General features: G+C 52.7%; 5 protein-coding genes across 5 annotated transcripts; 3 read left to right on the forward strand and 2 right to left on the reverse strand.

Annotated features, from left to right (window-relative positions):
* Positions 1–292: 292 nt before the first annotated feature.
* On the forward strand, positions 293–3,921 carry BROUX77_001139 (uncharacterized protein; the record flags this gene model as incomplete). Its single annotated transcript, XM_073745535.1, has 5 exons — positions 293–391; positions 488–1,155; positions 1,222–1,450; positions 1,521–2,255; positions 2,317–3,921. 5 exons carry the CDS (start codon positions 293–295, stop codon positions 3,919–3,921), a joined length of 3,336 nt encoding a protein of 1,111 aa, XP_073609374.1.
* Positions 3,922–4,283: 362 nt separating this feature from the next.
* On the reverse strand, positions 4,284–5,679 carry BROUX77_001140 (uncharacterized protein; the record flags this gene model as incomplete). The annotated part of the gene is made up of 2 exons (XM_073745537.1): positions 4,284–5,549; positions 5,611–5,679. The coding sequence occupies 2 exons, from the start codon at positions 5,677–5,679 to the stop codon at positions 4,284–4,286; spliced, it is 1,335 nt and encodes a 444-aa protein (XP_073609375.1).
* Positions 5,680–8,119: 2,440 nt separating this feature from the next.
* On the forward strand, positions 8,120–10,472 carry BROUX77_001141 (uncharacterized protein; the record flags this gene model as incomplete). The annotated part of the gene is made up of 2 exons (XM_073745538.1): positions 8,120–8,211; positions 8,285–10,472. The coding sequence occupies 2 exons, from the start codon at positions 8,120–8,122 to the stop codon at positions 10,470–10,472; spliced, it is 2,280 nt and encodes a 759-aa protein (XP_073609376.1).
* A 6,893-nt stretch (positions 10,473–17,365) lies between these two features.
* BROUX77_001142 (uncharacterized protein) lies at positions 17,366–20,252 on the forward strand (the record flags this gene model as incomplete). Its single annotated transcript, XM_073745539.1, has 2 exons — positions 17,366–17,556; positions 17,636–20,252. The coding sequence occupies 2 exons, from the start codon at positions 17,366–17,368 to the stop codon at positions 20,250–20,252; spliced, it is 2,808 nt and encodes a 935-aa protein (XP_073609377.1).
* Positions 20,253–21,179: 927 nt separating this feature from the next.
* Positions 21,180–23,047, reverse strand: BROUX77_001143 (uncharacterized protein; the record flags this gene model as incomplete). The annotated part of the gene is made up of 4 exons (XM_073745540.1): positions 21,180–21,233; positions 21,311–21,964; positions 22,059–22,231; positions 22,315–23,047. 4 exons carry the CDS (start codon positions 23,045–23,047, stop codon positions 21,180–21,182), a joined length of 1,614 nt encoding a protein of 537 aa, XP_073609378.1.
* Positions 23,048–23,698: the final 651 nt, after the last annotated feature.

The raw sequence follows: 23,698 nt of genomic DNA on the forward strand, positions 1-23,698 counted from the left end.
GTGGATATCTCAGCTTCTTGCTAAGCGGAGTCTCTGGTGTGCTTCGTCTTTTCTTCTATAAACACAATCCGCCCCACGCGATCCGGCTGGAAGCTCGAGCGAAAACCGACGAATACTTTATTCTTCCTCATTCTTCATTTTATCACAAGATCCTTCTTTTTGCGACGATACCCGAACAAGCCACCTCGCTTATCCAAAGCTTGTCGACTTGAGTTTGACAACCCCTCCACCCTCGCCTTGCTATTGACCCGGCCGTTTCATCATCACCACCCGCGATATACGTGCATCCCCCATGGATCCTAATAACCAACAGCCGGAGCAGTCTTCTGCCCCAGGGACTCCGAATCAAAGCCAGACTCAGGATGCCCCCGATCGGGAGACTATGGAGAAGGTTTGTACTGATCGAAAGGACAATGGATTCCGGGCTTATAGAATATGGTTGATAATGTAAATGTCATACTAACGGCTAGACCTTCTGCCGGTTTAGATTCGTCTTCGCCGTCTGGAAAGACTAGGAATGACAGCCAGGTCTACAAACTCTTCAGAAGCCAAATCCGAGACGAGCCCACCAAGCACGCCGGCGGAGCCTGCGAAGACCCCTCGTTCTAACCCTGGCATCTCGTCTTCGTCATCAATTATCAAGGCTGCCGCTGCCAAGCCTGTCATAGGTACGCCGGGGGCTAAGCGTCGTAGAGAAGCTCATGGCATTGACTCGTCTCCCTCATCAGAGAAAACTACCGCTCCGCCTGCCCGAAGAGTTGCGCCCGTGCAACTCGAAACCATGGAAGATTATACAGACCGCATACTACAAACAATCTTACAAGCTACGGTTGACCCCGAAAAGCGTACACTCAAGTCCAACCCGAATGTGAAACTCATTTTCCTTCCCAACCTCAGCGCGGAGCTGTCCTCTGGCGACCTACCACTCAAGCTTAATACAATCATTCTTGACTCTGCCATTCTTGAAGGCGCCAACTTGTTTTCCAAAAACAAGCCTCTATTGCAATATCTCCTGCCCGCTTGGAGCCGAGCTCAAACACTCAAAAGAACACCAACAAGGGACATGACACCCGAGAAGATGGAGGTTCTCGAAGAAGCTAAACGCATGTGCATTAGCAATTGCATGTTTGCGCTGACTATGCCCATGCTGTTTGGGTGAGTGAGATTGTTAGAGAGTTTGGCCTCGATATTACATATTGGTAACTAATCTTTCTTCTGCAGTCGTGAATCCGATGATGACGACATGAACTCTTCAGCCCGTTTTTTGGCCCAACATCTCATCCTCCACCCTACAGACGTTGGTGGAATCGACGACGAGTTTCTTAAAGAGGCCATCAACCGCTTTGATGAAGTAGATGGTCTCAGTGACGTCTTTGCTGAAGCTCTGCGTATTATCAGCTCGCAGGTGGCTGATATGACCATGGAATCCGACTATAGAGGCCACCTTAATGTAAGTCATTTGAATTTGAATATCTGTACCAGCATCATCGCAAACAAGTCTTTGACTGACTTTGCATCAGGCTTTACTGCTCTATTCCAAGTTTCCCGATCTCTTGCGTGCTGTTGCAGAACATCCCGCTTTTCTTGGTGTGGACAATGCAAACGATATTCAGAGGCTCACCATCTTGGGGCCTTTCTTCAACCTGTCACCACTACGTACTTCTTCAGTGAAGGTCTTTTTCCCCTCTCCTCGTACAATGGATAAGGCCGCTATTTCCAGATCTCAGGACTCGATGCGCATGACCCTCCAGGCCCTCCAGTCCGACCTACTTGGCGTTATCAATGCCTTTGTTCGCGTTGATACCAAGACGCGTGGAAAGACCTTGGACTGGTTTGCCCTGATTGTCAACAAGAACCATAAGCGTCGCGCTATGCAGTATAAACCAGAGGAAGTATCTTCGGACAGTCTCATGGTCAACGTGACACGTGTTTTGGATTGCCTGTGTGAGCCGTTCATGGACACTAGTTTTGGAAAGATGGACAAGATTAACGCTGATTACTTCCGCCAAAACCCCCGAGTGGAAATCTCAGATGAGACAAAGATCAATGCGGATGAAGCTACGTCGAATGAGTATTATGCTCAGACAATTCCTGGAGCATCTCATTTCATCTCTGAGGTGTTCTTTCTCGCTCTCGCGGCGCATCACTATGGTGTGGAATCTGTGTCCAGTAAACTCAAGAACATGGATCGCGAGATCAAGTATTATGAGAAAAACCTCGCTCGTTTGGAGGCTGAACGGCCAAAGTTTGCACATGTAAGTATACCCTTAAAGTTCAGGCTTTGCAAACGTCTCTAACCTAGACGAAAACTCATAGAGCCCCGTTCAGATGGCACAGTTTGAGAGCGTAGTTGCTCGTCATCGTGACTTTATCAATGTCATGTGTGGCAAAAAGCACTCTATTGAGGGGATCCTGATGGACCAGAAGATGCAGGAGACATCTCTCCGATTCATGCGTTATGTTGCCGTATGGCTGCTACGGGTGGGCAGCCAAAGCGATTACATTCCTGGTCGATCCATTACTCTTCCGCTTTCTCAAACAGAGAACCCGGCCTTTTCATGCCTGCCCGAGTATGCCCTACAGAATGTGGTGGACAACTTTAAGTTTGTGTATCGCTACGTTGGCCAGATTCTTTCCTTCTCGACTGGCCCTGAGCTGATGACTCTGTGCATCACGTTCCTGGAATGCTCGGAACTCATCAAGAATCCATACCTCAAGTCATCCCTGGTCACTCTGCTCTTTTCTGGAACCTGGCCAATAAACCAGTATCAGGGTGGTGTCATGACTGACATGCTTGCTTCATCCGACTTTGCGAACAAACATCTTCTCCATGCGCTCATCAAATTCTATATTGAGTGTGAAAATACGGGAGTGAGCTCTCAGTTTTATGATAAGTTCAATATTCGTTACGAGATTTTCCAGGTCATCAAAACAGTTTGGAGCAGAAACGACGTTTATCCCAAGCAACTGAAGCACGAAAGCAAGGCAAACCGGGAGTTCTTTGTCCAATTTGTCAACTTGTTGCTGAACGATACTACGTACGTTCTGGATGAGGCCATGGGCAAGTTTCCTCAGATCCGCACACTTGAGAAGGAGCTGGCCTCGGACGCCTCTGTCCCACTGAGCCAGGAAGACCGACAGAAGAAGGATGATGAGCTTCAACAACTGGCGTCATCAGCTACCAGCTATATGCAGCTTGCAAACGAAACTCTGGAGATGATGAAGCTGTTCACCTCGGCTCTGAAGGACGCTTTCATCATGCCCGAGATTGTGCACCGTCTGGCCAGCATGCTGAACTACAACCTGGAGACTCTAGCTGGCCCCAAAGGTGGCCAATTGAAGGTCACAAACCCCGAAAAATATCACTTCCGGCCCATCCAACTACTGTCAGACTTTGTTGATATTTACATTAATCTAGGCTCATCGCCTGACTTCATCGAGGCTGTAGCAGCTGACGGCCGTTCCTACAAGCCCCTTACCTTTGACCGCGCTTACACCATCTTGTCTAGCAAGTCGATGAAGGATCCTGCTGAAATGAAGACTTTTGCTCAGGCCAAGGACCGCTTTTTCGAAGCCAAGGCTGAGGCTGACCAAGCTGAGCTTGATCTTGGTGATATTCCGTCCGAGTTTGAGGATCCTATCCTGGGTGACCTGATGAAGGACCCTGTGTTGCTGCCTTCCCAAAACATTGTCGATCGCTCGACTATTATCCAACACCTGCTTTCTGACCCCAAGGATCCCTTCACTAGACAACCTATGACGATTGATGACGTTATTCCTGACACTGATCTCAAGGAGCGCATTGTGAAGTGGAAGGAAGAGAAGCTCTCTGCGGCAAAGCAGCGGCTGAAGGATATGGCAGCTGAGGAGGTTGCTGGTGAGTCAAAGACTGATGGTGATGCCATGGACACAACGGAATGAACAACTGTCTCGGCATTATGGTGGTCAAATAATGTGATGGGGAGTCAAGTAGAACCAGACAATCACGAGAGCGTACATACATATTCATATTTTCGGGTTGGTGAACTTTGTACACACACATGCAGACAAACTCTATATCATGCCATACAATAGGCACAACCCATATTGATCTCGTTGGATTTTCATCATTAGTCAGCCCAAGCAAACTAAGTTCGTTCTTTTATGATGCATCATTGTTAGCTCAACATCCCGTCAACGCCCAACTCCCAAATGGTTAGTCAATATGTACATGAAAGAATAGAGAACCCAGTCAGGGTAGTAAACACGAGTGAGTAAATCAGCCATGGTGGATAAATAGCATTTTACAGAGCCGCCGCAATGGCGTCGCCCAGAATCTCCATAGCCCTAGCAATCTCCTTGTCCTCGATAGTCAGGCTGGGCGTGATTCTCAGCGTGTTAGTGCCGGCAGTGATGATCAACAGACCACGCTCTCTGGCCTCTTGCAGAATGCGGGTCGGATCTTGAGTGAGCTGCACGCCCAGAATCAGGCCCTTGCCACGGACTTCAGTGATGAGCTCAGGGAAGCGCTTCTGCAGCGTCTGCAGGTACTCGCGGAACAGCGCGCTTTTGGTCTCGACGCCAGCGAGCAGCGCGGGGTCGGACAGCCGGCCGAGAACATAGTGGCCCAGGCGCGAGGCCAGCGGGTTGCCGCCAAAGGTGGTGCCGTGGTCGCCGACCGAGATCTTGGCTGCCACGTCGGCCGTCACAATGGTGGCGCCAATGGGGAAGCCATTGCCCAGGGCCTTGGCGGTGGTGACAATGTCCGGATGGGCCGCGGTGGGCAGGTGCGAGTGGGCCCACAGCTTGCCGGTGCGCGCCATGCCGCACTGGATCTCGTCGTAGATAAGCACGGCACCGACTACGCGGCAACGGGCCGCCAGGGTGGAGAGGAACTCGACGGAGCCCTCATTGACGCCGCCCTCGCCCTGGATAGGCTCAACAATGACACCGCACGTCTTCTCGGTGACCAGAGACTCGATGGCGGCAACGTCGTTGTATGTGCCGTAGACGTGGCCGGGCACCATGGGCGAGAAGGGTTTCTGGTATTTGGGGTTTGGTGTGGCAGACAGCGAGCCCATGGTGCGGCCGTGGAAGGCTTTGTGGAACGAGACGATTTCATGCTTGGCACCGGACGGGTCAATGACCTTGCCGGCCTTGCGCGCAAACTTGAGCGCGGCCTCGTTGGCCTCGGAGCCCGAGTTGCAGACAAAGACGGCCGAGGCGTTGTGCATGCCGCCGCTGGCCTTGGTCTGCTCGACAAGGGCCTTGCTGAGTGCGCCAGTCCACGGGTTGTAGTACAGGTTGGAGGCGTGCACCAGCTGGCCAGCCTGGTCGGCCAGGATGCGGGTGAATTCAGGGTCGCAATGGCCTAGAGAGTTGACGGCAATGCCGCCGGTCAGGTCGAGGTAGGCGCGATCCTCGGCATCGTACAGCGTTGAGCCGGAGCCGCGCACGAAGACGGGCGACGGGCGCGAGTAGGTGGCCACCATGTACGGCTGCGAGTCGGCGACGATGGCGGCGCTCTTGGAGCTGACCGAGGGGTCGGGGTGCGAAATGGCGGCGGTAGTCTGGTACGAGGCGGGAGTCAGCAACTGGAAAGGCCATTAGGTAACAAGGGGTCCGACTCACGGAGGCGGCTCGGGTCAGCGAGGCCGTGCGGGCCACCAGCTGGCGGCGCATGGCGATACGGAAGGCCATTGTAGTCTAGGTAGTGAGCGGGGGATTGGTGAGGGACAGGCTGGTGATGAGCTTTGAAAGAAGGAGAGTCAGGCCAATTGCAAGCAAAAAGAGTCAAGCCAGATTGTATTGCAGAAAAGTAGGGAAATCTAGAAGAAGTCTCCTCCTACGACAACTGCGGCGTTGATATTCCGATATGAAGATGATAATTATTTCTGTTAGTCACAACCGCAGGTGGGGCCCCGTTTTTTTCAGTGCTCCAAGCTCCCTTGCTGGGCCTGTCCAAAGCCCTACAAACATGGAAATAGTTATGCAACTCTTTAGACTATGACATAGCCACAGTGGGAGAATAGACAGCCTCAGGCCCGAGATTCTCGCCAGGAACACGAGAAGATGCATATTAGAAGTGCGAGAAGCAAAATCTAGACTAAAAATGATCAACAATTAAGTGTTCCGGCCGAGGACCCGGTCCCGCTTTTTTATACCAGAATAGACGAGTTATCGATAACAGCAGAGCGGGGCAGATTAACGGATCTGATAACACAGGCTCCGGCGTTCGATCAAGACGACCAACAAGCAGTAGACCAAGAATCATTCAACCACCAAAGCATGAAGCCAGTCCCGCAATCACCGGCTTACATCTCACAGTTTCGGCAGGTTCCCTCCGCCTTTTCTCCCTTGCTCCGGTCCAATTCTTCGTCTGCACACACCACCATGGTCACGCTATAGTCAGGCGAACACGCCCGCATGAAGTTGCAGTGGCCAGGGTTCACCCCGTATGGCCACTCGATCTTGGGACAAGCCGGCCTCCCGCTGTCCAGGATGATCCGCGTGTCCGCAAACGGGGTGTCAAAGACATTGCTAACACTAAAGTATAGCACAGCCGGGTCCATTTCTGTGTCCAAGGTATAGCCAAAAATCATCTAGCTGCGCTGCTTAAACAGAGTGCTTTGGCTGCGCGTGACTTTCAGTGCGATGCCAGTCTGTGGTGATTGGTCATCAGTATGGATCAGCTCGCAGTAGGTTCCGTGGCGTGGGGCGATGCGGTATCGCGGGCTGAGCATGGAACTAACGGACCAGAGGTACAAGGGATAGGCACACTGGTTGACAACGATAGCCTTGGACTCCGTGATGAGCCCTCGGCCGGTCTAAGCAAAACATACTAAAGTTAGCAAGGTAAAAAGGAGAAACTCCATGGTTTCCAGCTGCTGGCAGTGCCGCAAAATGGCGGTGCTGGCATGCTGTCAAGAAGCGTGACCCATGACCATATATATTGGAAAAAAAAACCCGACAGCGTCATTCCTCTCCAATGTAACGGCAACGAAAACACCAAATTTGACGTGTCGTGTTCTGTTAGACCGCAAACGCTGCGTGAGACTGATTTGTCACGGCCACGGCCAGCGTATGGAGACATACATGTTGCACTGGATCCAATCGACATGAAGAGGGGTTTGGTAGTTTTGGGGGGACTGCGGACTGTTGTGTGTGATGGTTACTTGTTTGACAAACGACGCAGTGGCTTTAGAGTGGTGATGTATTGGTCCAGGGACAAGTTGTATTCGGCATGAGGTTATTCAACGAAGAAAATAAAAAATAAAAAATAATCTGCTTTGAACATTTGGAGAAATAGGGTTAGCAGAAGCCGGAAAGTGCTGTGTATGACGTCATATGGGAATTCTTGGGGTAAAACCGGCAACGGCTGGCAGCACATGTCAAATCATGTGAAAGTCACTCATCCACCGCCATTATCAATGAATCAGCAAGACAGCACGCATCAAGACAAGGAAAAATAGACAAAAGTGCGCATCACAAAAACAGCGCAAGTGCGTGTATAATGCTCGCTTCCCCAGATATCCCCAAATAAGCCATCCCCCATGTTCTGCGTCCCTTTATTTACCGCTAGTTACTTGGAATTCACGGCTTTTTGTAGAGGGCAGGAGTCTTCGGAAGTTCCACTTTCACATGTCAAACCAGCGCCCCAGCCCAGAATAAAAAAACAATGAATAACACAGGAAATTCGCAAGAATATTCTGTCCCAGGCACGCCAGAGGCTCCTATAGGCGTAATCACGAGTCAGCATTCGTCTTATTGGCGTATCCTTCGACCAAGGCCCAAGAACAAGAACAAGGCACAAAGTCAGGTTCATTCGCGCTCGCTCGGCCGTTTCTAAGAGCGGCGATTTAGCTTGGCCGTCGGCAGTTTCAGCGTTCCCTGTTGCGCGGGTGATGCGGTCCACGTGAGCTTTTGATGCAGTCAGTCAGTCAGTCTTTGTCTTTTCTTTCTCTCTCCCCTGTGCTTTGTTGTGTAGCTCCCCTTAAGCCGCTACATTTTCTCCTTGTCCCCTTCTATATTGTCTTGTGGCGTTGTCCTCTCTGTTACTCCTGGTCCGAGTCTCCTCCATTCATAATCTACTGCCCATGCTCACCTTGTTCCCGCCCTGCTCTGCCTCTGCCACCATACAATGATTGACCACGTCCTGGGCCGGCCTTCCGCCAAATCCAGGCGACTCCAGGTCCTGGCTGTTCTTTCATTCTGGGCAGTGTATTTAAAAAGGTATGTCGCAAGTCAGACGTAGCAGTTTGAGAACAAGGCGCTTACTGACCCTTTCTCTTGCGCCGGCTTATAGAGGAAGTAAACATGGCCCGCCAATAGCCCGGGTCTTGTCCAGGTTTTACGCCAGGCGCTTGACGCCCTGGCAGATCGTCACCCTCACCATCATGTGCCTCTATGCTAGCCAGAACTTTTCGTCCTTGGTTGGCCTCTCCAGCCCCGATCCGCTATCCAAAATGTACGAAGCCGGCTTCTTTCGCGCAACTTGGGTCCTGACAGCACTCGATGCGGGCTTCTGGACCGCCATGAAGATTAAAAATCGACGGCTGCGCGATCTTGCCTCCATTATATTCACAGTGTTCTATCTCTTCGCAGCTGACATGGCTGATGAAAAAGTCCGCCGCGTCCGAGGCAATCTGACAATTGACCACATGCGCGTGTCCTGGAACAAAGGCACATCGCCGTACCTTAGCTTTGTCCAGGGCCTGATACGGCCTCGCTTCATGCGCAGCCCGCCCAGACAGCTCCGTATCGCGCGGCCTCCAGGAAGCGACTATACCGAGCCTATTACTGGGTGGCTGTACTTTGACGGAACTTTGGCCGAGCTCCAGAAGCATAAGCGAGTGCTGATAGACATTCCTGGAGGTGGGTTTGTAGCCATGGACCCGCGCTGTAATGACGACAAGCTGGGCTGCTGGGCGGCCAAGACCGGCATGCCGATTCTCGCGCTCGACTACAAAAAGGCCCCCGAGTTTCCGTATCCATATGCGCTCAACGAATGCTTTGATGTGTTCACCATGCTCATCAGGACCAAGGGCCGCTGTATTGGCCTGGCTGGTACCGAGGTGCCCAAAATTACCATCTCGGGCGACAGCTCGGGCGGGAATCTTGCCGTAGCCACAACTCTGATGATTCTGGAGCGCACCATTGGACATTTGTCGGCTACAGACAGAAATAGTGACTTGCCCCTACCAGAGGGCCTTCTTCTATTCTACCCGTCTCTGGACATGAACATCGGAAGCTGGATGTCCGATGAGGAGATGGCGCTCATCAGAGATCGTAGCATGCGAGGCGCAAATAAAACGATTGTGAGGCGCAAGACAATGCAGTACAGCTCCTTGATGGGCACTCCCCATCACTCGGACGACGAAGATGCCTCACCGCCAATAGACGTGATGCAGAAGAAACTACCAGAGCGCTTTCAGATTGCGCGAAGGCCAAAGAAGACAAAAGCTTCCAAGTCTTCGGCGGCCGCCGTGACAGACCCATCAACACCCAACGACCCTACCAAGCCCAAGCCCGAAGCTGCTTCCACCGAAGCCAAAGTCACAATCCCAAGAGCTTCTTCATTTCACCCACAGCCGCTGAGAACACGTCTTGCCATGTCCTCCAAGATTTCCTACTTTAGCGACCGCGTCCTGACACCAGAGATGATGCGCGCCATGGTCATCATGTATATTGGGCCACACAACCGCCCCGACTTCCGTACCGATTACTTGCTTTCGCCTACCATAGCACCAGACTCGTTGCTGGCCCATTTCCCAAAGACCTTTTTTCTTACTGGCGAGCGCGACCCGCTCGTTGATGATACGGTGATCTTTGCGGGCCGTCTGCGCCAAGCCCGCCGCTATCTCTTTGAAGATAGTGGCCATGGCGCCGAAAGCTTTGGGGCGGCGCAGAGGCGCCAAACCGCCGACGACAGCTACACCGAGTCCGATATCCTGGAAATGACACTGCTGCCCGGCATCTCGCATGGCTTCTTGCAGTTTCCAACTTTGTACCCGCGGGCCTGGGAGCTGCTAGACCGCACGGCCAACTGGATCGAGCAGTCGTTTCAGTGCGCCCCTGGCATCCGTAGGCGCGAGATCCGGCGGCGAGACTTTCTCCAGCGCCAAGCAGCAGCGCGCGCAGCGCGCGCAGAGTACATGACAGACGACGAAGAAGAGGATGGGGCCCTGGAGATGCACGTCAAGCGCAAGTTGCGATCGCAGGAGTCTTTGCCCAGTACTGCAAGAGGCGAAGGCGCGAGTAGCAGCGAGACCATGGTGGAATCGGCCAAGGACGGACTTGGAGAAGGCATCTCGGGCGCCCAGGGCGGCGCGATGGCGTGGAAGCAAAAGATTGATCGGTTCATTGCGAATAAGCCCGGCGCAGGACCAGCGGTCAAGGCTTATTTGGACCGACTCAACAGTGAAGACGACTTGGTTGGCCGGCGTATGCAGGGTCTTACGAGCGGGCTTACAGGGCTAGACGTTGATCAGTAGAAGACTACCAAAGGCGCGATGCTGGAGGTGTAGTAATGAGAATGAATGTCCCATGAACTAGTTATATGGCAAAGCTATGATGATTACAAGATCTGTATGTAGTTACATGGAGGAGTGTCACCGCCGATAATGCATGCAATCGGCTCGACTCGACTCTTGTCGTGGGCTACTCTGCAACCTGGAGATTTACTACATGGCAACCCCTCTGTGAAGCATGGCAAATTCCGGCTTCCTCGCTAGGGGGTCCATCTCCTGTCATTTCCGCCCAGTCTTTCTCGTGCTCGTTTCTCTCGAAGCTCCTTGACCTCTTGGCCCTTTGCTCCCCGCTTCTGCCGCCGGTCTCCCGCATGTTTCCACATCATGTCCCAGCGCTATAACTAACTACATACCAAAGAGGCCCAGACTTGAATTCCACAAATGCTAGTCCTTGTTTCTTGAAGGGCCCAAAGGCTCAGGTCAGCCAAGAGAAGACCCGCCCATTCTCCCAATGCGCGCTTCTTGGCTTCATGTGGACATAGTTATCTGTCCCAGCCAGTACAGTATGTAAGTGTGCCTCCCTTTTATGCACACGGCGGCTATTGTATAATTTCCAAGATTCCGCACTCCGACGGACGCCCCTCCCCTCCCCTCCCCTCCCCTCTCCTCCCCTTCGTCCAATCCCATCCCACGGTTCCTCGTCTCTCTTCCCTTGCGTCATACCCGCAGTCCAGATCTGGCTTTGACCAACCCGGCTCGGATAACGGGCATAGACGCAAGGACAGGTACAAGTCCAAGTACACATGTGCCTGGCCTGGGAGCTTGCGGTCTTCTCGTTTGCCTACTTGGTCATTTGGCCAGCTTCAACGCCAATCAGGCGAAATGAGCCACGGCCGGGGACTTATCTTGTCAGCCAACTCTATCTGGGGAAAGAAAGTGCCCTCCTTTTCTGGGGCGAGAAAAGGCGTAGTATGTGTAGTGATGGAGATGCAGCCAACACATGACAAAGCAGGAACATGCCATGCCACAAGTCCCATAGGCGGAAGCTAGAGCCAAGCTGGAGCCAAGGCACAACCACAATGACTTTTTATCAAGATCTTCTCGCCTCTGTCCGTCTGCTTGCCCTGGTCTGTGGCTCTGAGCGTGCGGCCCCTCCCCTCACATTGCGCATCCCAAACCGTGCCCGTTCTCCGTGCCGAGGCCCTGCCTCCTGCCTCTGTTGACCACACAAACATTCTCGTCTGGGTTTTTGAGCTTGCTCGATTCTGGTTCGGATGAACTTTGGCCGCGACGTCGGGGTTTTCCACAGCGGGTGGTATTTGGCGCTTTGTGCTTTGTGCTGTGCTGCAGTTTCTGGTTGTCTGAAAAGAGCGCTAGCATGTATCTGTGTATGTATGTACACTCGCTGAATGAACCAGCCAAAGCTCTCTGCTCTGCCGCCCGTTTTGCTGTCAAGTCGCTGTCAGCTTTCCAACTTGATCGGTTGTCTCTGTCCTAGTTAACTAACTAGTTATGCTCTCATCCATGCCTCCCTTTTCTCCAAAATCTGCACCACCCAGCCAGCCATCAATCATATCACAGTATTTGTTGCCCCAACTCTCAGCACGTTCTCCAATTAAAATTTACGGGTCTGGGCTGGGGCTCCACATTTCAGGTGCTTCAACCTTCAACCGCCTGTCGAATCTTGTGAAGAACAAACGAGCGGTGCTATGCTATGCTTGTACTTGTACCTGTACTAACACCCCCCCAAGACAGAACCAGCCAATTTTGCACCTAAACTTGTCCCTCTACATGCGTGGCCAACTTGTGAGACTGGCGAGTCTGAGCCAACCCATGATCGACACCAGCCCTTTAGCCTTCAGACAGATCGCTTTTGGGGCGTTTTCAGTTTTTCTTCTCGCGCGGGTTTTTCCTTTTCCTTGTTTAAAACCCACATGTCTTTGTCCATTTTGCTGTGCTTTGGCTTTTTGGGGGCTTCTGGAATGTGTCCCTGACATGTTCAAACAGGTGACAAGTACAAGGCTGGGTTTGGGGGCCCTTCTGAGCGTTACACCATCTCGCGGGTTAGGGTTATCTGGAACAAGCAACTAACTAGTCACCAAACAACTAGTTACAAGTGTGTACGTACTATGCACGGTTGAGTAGAGTCGCAGAATGCATAGTTATTACAACCAACCACATAAAGATGCATGTTCATGGCCTTCTGTCCTTGGTCCCATGCTGTGCAATGGGCGAGGGATTTAACCAGCTTCAATACGAGTTTATGTGAAATGCACACAAGTAGCAAGCCGTCAAGTGCCGTGTGATTGATGCCCTGGTTATGTGTCTTGTCTTGGTGTTCGGGTTCTGGATGTTCTCTGTGTAGTGATTTAGGCAGGCTGCATGTCGGATGCAAAGGGGAGCTTGTGTTTTCGGGTAATCCTTGGGCGATCAGGTGTTGTTTACCTTGTTGTATATGGCCATGAATTTGTGTGTGCGTGTATGGGGGATACTGAGAGAGAGAGGTCTCTAAAGTGCCATTTCGAGATAGCAACTGACTGAGAAACAATGGCACAGTGATAGAGGCGAGAGATAAAAGAGGGAAATGCGAACAATAAAATACATGTAACTAGGTTGTCGTGTTTGCATGTTATTGTTAGTTAACCATGTGTTGTGATGCTGGTGTCCCCAGATTCAGGGACAGAAAACTTGTAACAATGGGCTATATATAACAGCTGCGTCTATCTATGAAGCTTCAAATGAGATGAACTCTTGTCAGTTGGGTTACAATACTTCGTGTTAGTATTATCCGGTAGTTTAGAGATTTGATACGCCAAGGCAGTAGAGAATGGGGAGGGGGAGAGGGAGGGACAGGACAAAGATCTCAGGGTCTAGACAAGCGCGAGTACAACGTGGATAATAGGGGAGACTTGAAGTATCCATGTGGACATGCAAGCAGTAATGTTTTCTCCTTAGCTTACGCTCCGAAGGCTTGACTAGTTGAGCCATGGTGTCGGAGAAAATAAACCGAAGGGGAAGGTCACCATGATGCGGGCGAGATGAAAGGCGTAATTATTAGGATGGTATGGAGGAGCAAAAGGATAAAATAGAATAAAGTAGGACAGGAAAAAAAAAAAAAAAACAGAAAAAAAAAAGAGAAAAAAGGAAACAAGAGCCTCGGAAAGGAGAGCCCGTCGTTTTTCTCTAGGGCTCCCTCTTTTTCTTTTTTGTTTTTTTGTTGTTCCTTGCCACTTCCTCGCCTTGAGCCGAAAATACAGGGTAAAGGCAGCCGGAATGGTGGCTAATAGAGGGGTAGGTGAGACAAGCAAGCCCTGGTGCAAGCAAGCCCTGGTGCAAGTACAGGTACAAGTGCGTGCTACTGCTTACTACTAGTTGACTATGTACCGGTACTAGCACCAGTAGAAAAAAGGTACCAGCCAGATTGTGGCCTCTATGGTTGTGCTGTCGAGATTTCACGTCGTTGGAAGACCGGCCTTGGGGCGTCAACGCTTTGTGATGAGATGGTGAGCCTTGGAAGGTCTCGGATCGTTCCTGTCAAGCAAACACTTGCTTGGTGCCAAGCGGCGAGCGTAGCAGAGCAGGGGACGTTTCCTTTGCCTCTGCCTCTGCCCTTGCCATGCTTGTCTGCATCTTTGTGTGGTGTGGGCTTCTCCATATTGATGCTGATCTGCAACGGAGGAGGCCGCTAGAGGCCACTAGAGGCTGCAAGTCGGAAGGTCGGAACGTGGCTCCCAACAAGTTCGCTAGACGGATGAAATAATCCCGCGGAAATAGTCAGCACACGCGGAGTCCTTGGTGACCATGGCGTGCTGAGTCATCTGAATAAACGGGCGGCTATTAAAAACGAAACAGCCGGGCAGCGAGAATCAATCAATCAATCCCTCAATCAACCAACCAGGCTACAGCAGCGCAGCAGAGTTGGCTTGGGCTGCGTGTGGGTTATGTCTGAAGAGTGTGGGAAGATGTGCGTGCAGGGTCGGGTTCTTTTCCGAACCCCGGAAGGACCCCGAGGAAGAGAAGAAAGCAGTGGAGGAGGGATTAACATCATTGGGGTGGGTTGAGAGTGCCGACGCAGGTGGTTATTGAGAAGAGACGAGACGAGACGAGACAAGACGAGAGAGACAGAGAGAGACAGAGAGAGACAAAACAGACAGACAGACAGACAGACATGGCTTCTCGGCTGCGGCGGCCTGCGACTAGATTACTAAGCTGGCTGAAGCTGGTCATATTTGCGGCATCACCACCTGCCAGTGCACCGCGGCACATTCCTGGCGTGTGCAGAGGAGGCTTAGGCTTAGGCTTAGGCCTGTCTTGTCTTGCCCAAGTAGAACTGGTATGGATGGATAGCTGCTCTGCTTCTCAGCAACTGATCCCCGAGAACCGGAACAGTGCCAGCGTGGCAGACGGTCAGAGTCGGAATCAGAAGAAGGAAAGGAAGGCCAGCCAAGGCCCGGGTCCATTCTTGCACTCTTAGGAACAGGCTATACTTGTGGGGCATGGAGGCCATCAGAGCTTTTCTAGCGGCCGTTCCATGGGCTAGGGCTGGTAGTTTTCAGAGGGTCACAGGGGTCCTTCAGCGCCCTTCCAGTGGTTCCCACTCCCATTCCCCCTCCCCTCCCGCTGGCGTCGCTTCCCTCTCTTCTGCTTCTGCACTTTAATTTCCCCCCCAGCAGTGCTGTCTCAGCTTTCATCTTGTTCTCTCCTTGCCAAAGCCAAAGCAAAAGCCTGCGCCAGAACAAAAAACCCAAACCCGGCTTACGCTCTCCATCTCCTTTTTGCCCGCTGATTTTATCGCTGCTTTTATCGCTCGGGTCCTGTCGCAGGCTTGACCCCTTCTAAAACAAGCTCGCGATTTTCGGCCTTAACTGCAGCGCAGCAACTCTAGCTCTGGAGACAGACAGACAGACGGGACTGATCTGGTGTTTCTACAGTGTGCTCGATTTTGGGGCTTTTTCCATTCTTTTTTTGTTCTCTTTTTTTTGTGCTTCGCCAACCTTTCCATGTAGAGCATCACGTCTGCGTCTCATAATCTCACACTTTCCATCGGCATATCTGCGACTTGCCGCTCCTGCTCACCTCCCTCAACTCAGACTCAGACTCAGACTCAGACTCCTCATTCTCGCCCCAGCATAGAATCAGCATAACATCAGCATTAGAACCATCACCGCCTCCGCAGAAGCCACCCGCTATCCTAATACTGCCACCACTAATTCTGTAACACCACCAACCGCCGCGGCCCCCCATCGCACGCTTCCTGTCCGGTCCTCACCGTCCCTTTCCCTCTCTTCGCCCGAATCAGCCCCCGCCGGTCCGAGAACCGCCGCATCCGACGAGCCGCCCGTCCCCAAACGCTCCTGCTCCCCCGCGATCGTCTGCCAGGCCGCACCCCATCCCACACCAACAAACACTGCTTGCCGACTTCGACTTCAACTTTGACTTCGACATCCTTCACGTGCCACTCAGGGAGACAAGGTGGTCTGCCGCTGTGTACCAGCCCGCCCCGAGTATTGCGTGCCGCTCTCGACTCAACTAGCTTGGCCTTGAAGTGCCATGAGCCATCTGTCGTCTGTGATTGTCGACATAGTCAGGGTAAGTCGCGCGGGCGAGAAACCGATACAACACCCATACCCACACCCACATCTACATCTACACCCGCACATGTGCGCTCACTGGCGCATCAATCCGTGCATGACTCTGTCCGCCAGTGGCAGTGGCCGGCCAGCCAACCAGTGTTTGCCTGTCTGGGCTGTTCTGCTCACATGTGCCCGCACTGTTCGCTATGCTCGCCCCTACCCCTAAACACACCATCCAATACGTGCGGCGGCAGGAGAACGCAGCAGCCCACAATCTAGGAACATCGTCAATCTGGCCCAGACGGTCGAGGAGCCCCTCTCAACCAACCCGTCTTGTCGGCCACAGAGCCAGCCCGACCCGACTGCCAGCGTCCACCAAACAACAACCAAGCCAACGATCCATCCCTGAAACCGATACGACAGCCATTACTTGGCTGTTCGACCGGGTTATTGGCTCGCCCCTCTCTGAGACGCTCTGGCGGGGGTGCTGGTCTATGGCAGGCGGAAATCCGTGCCTCTCCCTGGAAGTATTAGAGAGAAGACAAGAAGACAGACGATGAGTTGCCATGTTCATTGGAGCAGGAGATGAAGTCGAGTTCAAGGCGGCCTAGACGAGCAAAGTCGGCTTTTTTCATCGAGTGATGCCATGCCCACGCTCGGGTTCCCCTGCTTCGCCTATGGCCTGCCAACACACTGTCGAGATTCAACAGGGCCATTCGCTTTATTTTCTCTCTGCCGCTGCCGCCGCCGCTGCTGCTGTGCCATCTTGCAACTGACCGGTTTTTGTTGGATGCCTTCCCTTGTGTCGTCTCTCCCTCCCATCCTTGTATCCCCGCTGTTGGCTATTCATTTGTCCTATTACGCTGCTCGTCATGACATCCTTGATTGTGGCCTCCTTTGATTGACTTGACAGCCCTCTGTTATTGAAACTGAAATCCCTGCGAACCATCATCGTCCACGAACAGCCCCGATTAACGCTTTGTTTGTCTTTACTACAGTGATTAATCCGACTCGAATACTCTGACCGGCGTCCTCGTAGCCACACCACTCAACATCCGGCCAGTAAACATTACCGGCCTTGCATTTTGTAATACGCACACTCAGCTTGCAAAGGACCTATTTCTCTGCATGTTAGTAGCCGGAAATAATCGTGATACGAGCCACGATCGGTATCAGGCTCCGGCCCACTCCACCAGCTCTATGCATAATTCAGCATCCTCATCAGCAGCCTTTCCGCTAAGACCCCATATCCTACCTGCAACGGCCACCAATCACTCCTCGACGACTCCTGATCCCCCGCCCTCCAGAGCCTCATCTTCTGCCTGGGGTGAATTCAGAGCCGACATGGCAAACTCAGCATACCAGTATCGCCGGCACTCGCCGTCGCCAGAACCGAACGGCACGCCTTCTGTGCCTCCTATTCCTGTTCCCGTGTCAACACCTACACCTGCCAATCATTCGCGGACATTCGAGGCATCGTCTACCCGGCCTACCTCGTCAAATTCCCCTAGCGAATCCCACAGCCAAGGCATGAGGTATGGAATCATAGTTTTCAACTTGTGTACCGTAATCGTGAGCTAACTTTTGCATCTTTTTTTGTCGCCTTATCCGTAGTGGCTTGCCTTCCCTCTCACAAAACAATTACTCACCCTACAATTCAGACTCCCGTCCCATTATGAGCACTGAGCCGGGAACAAGCCCCGCGCCAGGCTCATCAGCTGGTGGCAGCGCCGGCAACGCTGGTGTAAATATTGGCTCGGCTACAAATCCAGTTGGCGCCGGCGCCAACGCCCACAAGAGAGCTTATCGCCAGCGACGAAAGGACCCAAGTTGCGATGCTTGCCGCGAGCGCAAAGTCAAGTGCGATGCTACCGAGACAACGAGTTGTTCCGAGTGCTCGAGCCGAAGCGTCAAGTGCCAGTTCACAAAAGAAACGAACCGTCGCATGTCTTCAATTAAACAGGTCCAGGACTTGGAGAAGCAAATGGACCGCATCAAACGCGAAAACATCAGCCTTCGGAAGATGCTCGCTGATCGCGACAGCCGAATTGATCGTGGCGAAGGTGATGTAGATGAGTCTGAACGTCTTTCGGGCCGTCTACCTGAAGCTGGCGCGGACCCCATCAAGAAGAACCGACCCGCGGCTCTAGCGGCAATGCAAACTGCACACCAGTTCCCGCATGGCCATCATGGGCTTGAGGTCGCCAGATCCCAGGTTCGCCTGGCTAGTACCGGCCTATTCAAACTTCCTCCTAACGCCGGAAGCGTGTCATGTACCATTATTGGAGCCTTTGCCCCTCCTGTGCCTGATCTTCCCTCCCTCGAGATTACACGCCACTTGCTATACCATTACTACAACTCTATTCACACAATGTTTCCAATCATTCACTGGCCGTCGTTCCGCGAAGAGATTGACCGCATGTACGCTCAAGGAAGCGGCCACTGTGAATCTCCCGACTTTCTAGCCGTATTCTTCGCTGTTCTTGCACTGGGAAGTCTCTCAAGCAGTGAACCGCCCCCGCACCACTACGCCCACCGTGTATACCAACAAGGAGAGTTACTGGAAGCTGCCCGCAAGCTTATTGATCCCTGGTCCACCTCGGGAACATTGAACCATGTCAAGGCCCTGACTCTGATAGTGATCGGCTTCAACGAAACCAATCTCAAAGCTGGCGCTTTCATGTGGCTCGGTGCTGCTGTGCGCGCAGCACAATCCCTCGGTCTTTATGCCGACACAGGCAGTGGTCTGGGCTTTGTTGAAGTTGAAATGCGGCGACGCGTCTGGTGGACACTGTATGTGTTGGATCGCAGCATGTCAGCGGAAATGGGCCGCCCAGTCTTGATTGACGACAACGATTGCGACATTCCCCTCCCTGCTGGTGTCGACGACCACTTTTTGGCCGACGATGGCCCCCATGTCCCCCCTGGCTCGCTGCCACTGTCACATTCCTTCCTTGCAGTGGTACATGTCGTGCGGGCTTACTCGCCCCTGCTCCGTGCTCTCTCGTCCCCGACAATTTTGCCCGCCAAGATCGCCACCCTCGATCAGCATTTTGCGGCAGCTTTGCGCAACTTCCCAGCAGGCTGCAACCCGAGTAGCTCGGAAGCCGTCACGCCAGAGTTTTTTGCGCCGCTGGCCTATCTTTTGACTGCCAATATGATGCTACATAGGCACAATCTCAATCCGGCATGCTCACGAACCACCCGCCGTGCCGCCGTCGAACAGTGCATCGTGGACGCCCTCGACACTGCAAAACTAATCTCGCGATCGACAGCATCGATCGAGCCAGCGGCAACAAGCTTGTTGACCCTGCATATTTTTAGATGCACACTGTTCTTGGTACTCGGTGGATATTTCGACAAGGCCATAATCTGTGTCCGCGTCCTGCGATGCTTCCATGGATGGAGAGACGTTGCGGCCCCATGTAGTCGCTTCTTGGCCTTTTTCGTGTCCGCATTCATTGGCAAGAGATCTGAGCTAGCTCACGCCGCGTCTCACTTCTCACCAGCATCCTCATACCAGCATGGGCCAATCCCTTCCCAAGCTTCCATCAGGATCGAAGACATTGCCATGGATGAGGAAATGCTGGTCTATGTCAGTGCCGATCTCCAGGCTAGCATCGACTCTGGCTGGGTATGGGCCAATCCCTCCACAGAGGTATGCTCTGTGCCCAGCGACCCAAGTGACCCATCCGCCCCTCCTCAAGCAGGACCACTTGCATCGAGCAGACCAGCCCCATTCAGCATCGAAGCACGCACGGGCCTTTCGGAAGACGAGGCACGCGACTGGCGCCGCTGGGAGCGCCTGGAAGAGGCTTTACGCGAGCTAGCAGGGCTCGAAATGACGCCACTGCAGCTGACGAACCAGTGGAACACCCAGTCTCTCTCCTCGGCCATGGCTGGCTCCACACTCAAGGCCGAATCTGTACCGCCCAACATTCCGCCGCCGCCGCCGTCGTCGTCGCACTATAGCGCGGCTCCCGGCGCCGACAACACCAACACCAACAACGTCAACGGAAGCGCCGCAAACGGCAGCAGCGGGAGTGCAGGCAGCTCGCTAGGCCCTGGGGAGCCAATGACGGGCTTGCGAACGGAATCAAGCAACCCGCCGTCGCAGCAGACGCCGCATCTTACGCACCACCATATCCCCAAGTCGGCTGGCTCCTCCTTGGCTGTGGGCAGCACACCGGCGACAGCAAAGGACCGCATCAGCATTGCCAACATTATCTAGTAACTGGATGGGACTCGGGCTCACCCGTCCGTTGTTTGATGCTGATGCTGGTGTTGGCTGTGCTTTCGCTTGTCGCTTTTTGGTGGTCTCTATCCAACTTACGTTGGAGTGGGTAGTAGAGTCACCCGCGCGCTTTCTTCTATTCCCCCCCCCCTTTTTTTTTCTTATTTCTCTGTTCTTTTTATGTCCGTTATATATCCATTATTGTCCTGTACACCACATTATTTACATATTCGCCCACGTGGGCGTGCGGATTTGGGGCCTTGTCGGAGGTGAGATAGTATTTTTTATCTTCCTGTTTCCGAATCTCCCCCTCCCCCAACAACAGAAAAAAACCCTGCCCAAACAAGCCTGCATTGGAGGATACCTTTGAGGACGGGTGTTTTTTTTGCTTCTTTTATTCTCTCTATTGATCTGTTTCTCGCATCTCTGTCACCCCCCGTCTCTCTCTCTTATTTATTATTACTGTGCTAGTTTCTTTTCTTTTTCATACTCTACCTTGGTATTCTGGAACATGGAGTGGCTAATTTGATTTTTGATTGTTCTTCTGTACCCCCCTCTGGCCATTGACATTTTCTGCATTTGTGTTGTCTCTATTTTTTTTCTTTCTTGCCGCCATCTACCATTTGTACTTCAGCTTGTTCCTACATCTTTTTTTATATTGCATAGCCGGCATGGCCGTGATGCCCGGTTCTTTGAAAGTGTTTTGTCTTCAGTATGGCGCGCAGCGAGTGAGCAGTGATAAACGGAAGACTCGAAGTGCATGTAACTAAATATTTTTATTGTTCGGAGTTCTGATGTATGTAACTAGGTATTCGCAATCAACACAACAATTCATCACTGCCCAACCACATACATGTCACCACAGATGTTGAGATATCCCACGCATGTTGTGGCTATCCAGAAGCTCTCTCCCTCTCCCCTTGTCTAGCAAATGCCATGGGTCTTGCCGGTCGTACCCTGCAGCGAGTGCGATTCACCCTATTGTACCAGTCAGTTAGAAAACAGTTGCCTACAACACGATATTTAGTCTCGGGGCAGGAGACGACTATGCCTACCTTGTATTTTCTGGGCGTATTCTTCTCGTGGTGGTGTCTATGTGAAGACCAGCGCTGCTGAACCAAAAAGGCCCTCATGTTTGTCATGCTATCTTTGTCGAGCTGGCTCAACAGGCCCATGCAGAGCTTGATGTCATCAACCAGCTTGTCGCAGCGGGGGCGCGTAAAGTCCTCGCGCACAACGATGCGCAGCATCTTCATCTGGTCTGTCTTGGGTGCCATGGTATAGGCCGGCACTATCCAGCCTCGCATGCGCAGCTGGTTGGCGAGGGCGAATTCATCGTAGAAGCGGTGTTTGGTTGTGTCTGAGCTGGAGCTGGCCACATCAAACGGCTGGTCGGGGAGGCGGAAAGCGACAAGCGGCAGGCTTAAGCCGCCGCCTTCAGAAAGAATGACAAAGCCCAGAGCTTGGAGAGAGGAGGCAAGGTAGTCTGCGGTGCGGGTGAGGTTCGACATGATGGAGCGGTAACCCTTTTTCCCGAGGCGGATGAGTTGGTAGTACTGGCCTATGATATGGGACGCGCCCTTGGAAAAGTTGAGAGTGAATGAGGATTGTTCAGCACCAAGGTAGTTGATGTTGAAAACAAGCTCCTGGGGGAGGTACTCTGATGAACGCCATACAACCCAGCCGACTCCCGGATATACAAGGCCGTACTACACGAAACATAAGCGTAATGTTAGCGATGCCATCCGAAAACGCTGATTGTCCATGTGTTTTCCAAGTGTCTTGGTCGTAGGATCCTCTTACCTTGTGGCCTGAGACATTGATTGACACAACTTTGGGGAGTCGGAAGTCCCACTCCAGACCAGGCGTCACAAACGGAGCAACAAACCCTCCGCTAGCAGCATCGACGTGAATGGGCGTGTCGAGATTCTTCTCTACTAACAGGTCGTTGATCGCTTTAACGTCTTCATAGGCACCTGTGTATGTGGATGGACATTAGCACTGGACATGGTAGGCGAGGTCCTCGAAACACTGGGCAATGCTGCTCTCGTTTGCTTACCAGTGTACGTTGTTCCCATGATGGCGCAGATGCCAATGGTGTTTTCATCGACCAGCTTCACTGTTTCTTCGGGGTCAATGACAAAGCGATTTCTGGTGCAGTAGACATAGCGTTCGTCAACTTCAAAGTATCGCACAGCCTTCTCCCAGCACACCTGGACGGCAGACGACATGATCAGATTGGGCTTGTCGTAGGGCTTGCCCTCTTGAATACGACGGTTCTTCCAGCGGCGCTTCATGGCCAGCACAGCCAGCATGATGGCCTCACTGGATCCCACGCACGACGTACCAACAGACTGCGAGTCACCGTGCAGCATGTGGCTAATCATGTTGACGCACCGACTGTGGATGTCGGCCGTCTGCGGGTACTCTTCATAGTCGATAAAGTTCTTGGAAAAGGCCTCGGCCATAAGCTTCTCCGCCTCATCCTCCATGTACGTAGTGACAAAGGAGGCGAGGTTCAGCATCGGGTTGCCATCCAGCGACAGATCGTCTTTGATCAGACGGTAGGCAATGTCGCGCGGCAGCTCGTCTTCGGGGATTTCATGGCGCGGCAGTTCGCGGCCAGCGGCGCGCGAGCCGTAGACAGTCGTGGTGTAGGAATCATCGCTATCAGCAAGCTCCAGACGCACCTTACTCAGGGCCTTGGTGATGCTGTCGACTGGGGTGGAGGTACCGGTGGTCGACTCGGAAGCTGTCGGGGTTGGAGACTGAACTTTGGAAAGATGGACCATTGTGACGAAAGGTGGAATTCCAATAGTAATTGTATTGATAACTGGTGAGAATAATGCTAATTGATGCTGGTACGTGGACTAGAACCAGTTGCGCGGAAAGCTACAAGTGCCCCTCGTCTTCTCTTTATACCCGGAACACCGGCCCAAGGACAAAAAGCGTAGGAGCAGCCAGAATGCAAGTGCACCCGAGCTCTGAGTGGCAAGCACGCCTGTTTGGGCTATTGCCTGACGGAGGCGGCCAAAGTTGAGACACAGCTGCATTCTGGGCGCCCTGCAGTTGCTTCAACCGACGGGATTCCATATTTCATGACATGCTATTGGAGAATTGGCAGCTTCTCCGCACTCGAATCGTGGATATGGACCACAGCTAGCTCCAATCACGTTGTCTTTGCCGCCTCACGTAAGCATCATCCAAGCAAAGGAGGGGAAAGCGGTGGCTGCTGATGTGGTGTAGCGCAGTCTTGCTAGGCCGCCGTGTACAATATCTGACCTGACACCTCAGTAGAAAGACAAAGGAACTACTGCGAAGCTATAAACGGGCCTGGTAAATCTATCTGTAGCATCAATTAAGAAATCCCTGTCATCTTCGTCGCGCTCTCCACTGTTCTACATCTCCGCGCTCCCCCGATCCGCCCGCTTCTGAGCCTGGGC

This window comes from Berkeleyomyces rouxiae, assembly GCF_048999995.1.
Source record: "Berkeleyomyces rouxiae strain 22BRR77 chromosome Unknown BrBRR77_ptg000001l, whole genome shotgun sequence".
NCBI lineage: Eukaryota > Fungi > Ascomycota > Sordariomycetes > Microascales > Ceratocystidaceae > Berkeleyomyces > Berkeleyomyces rouxiae.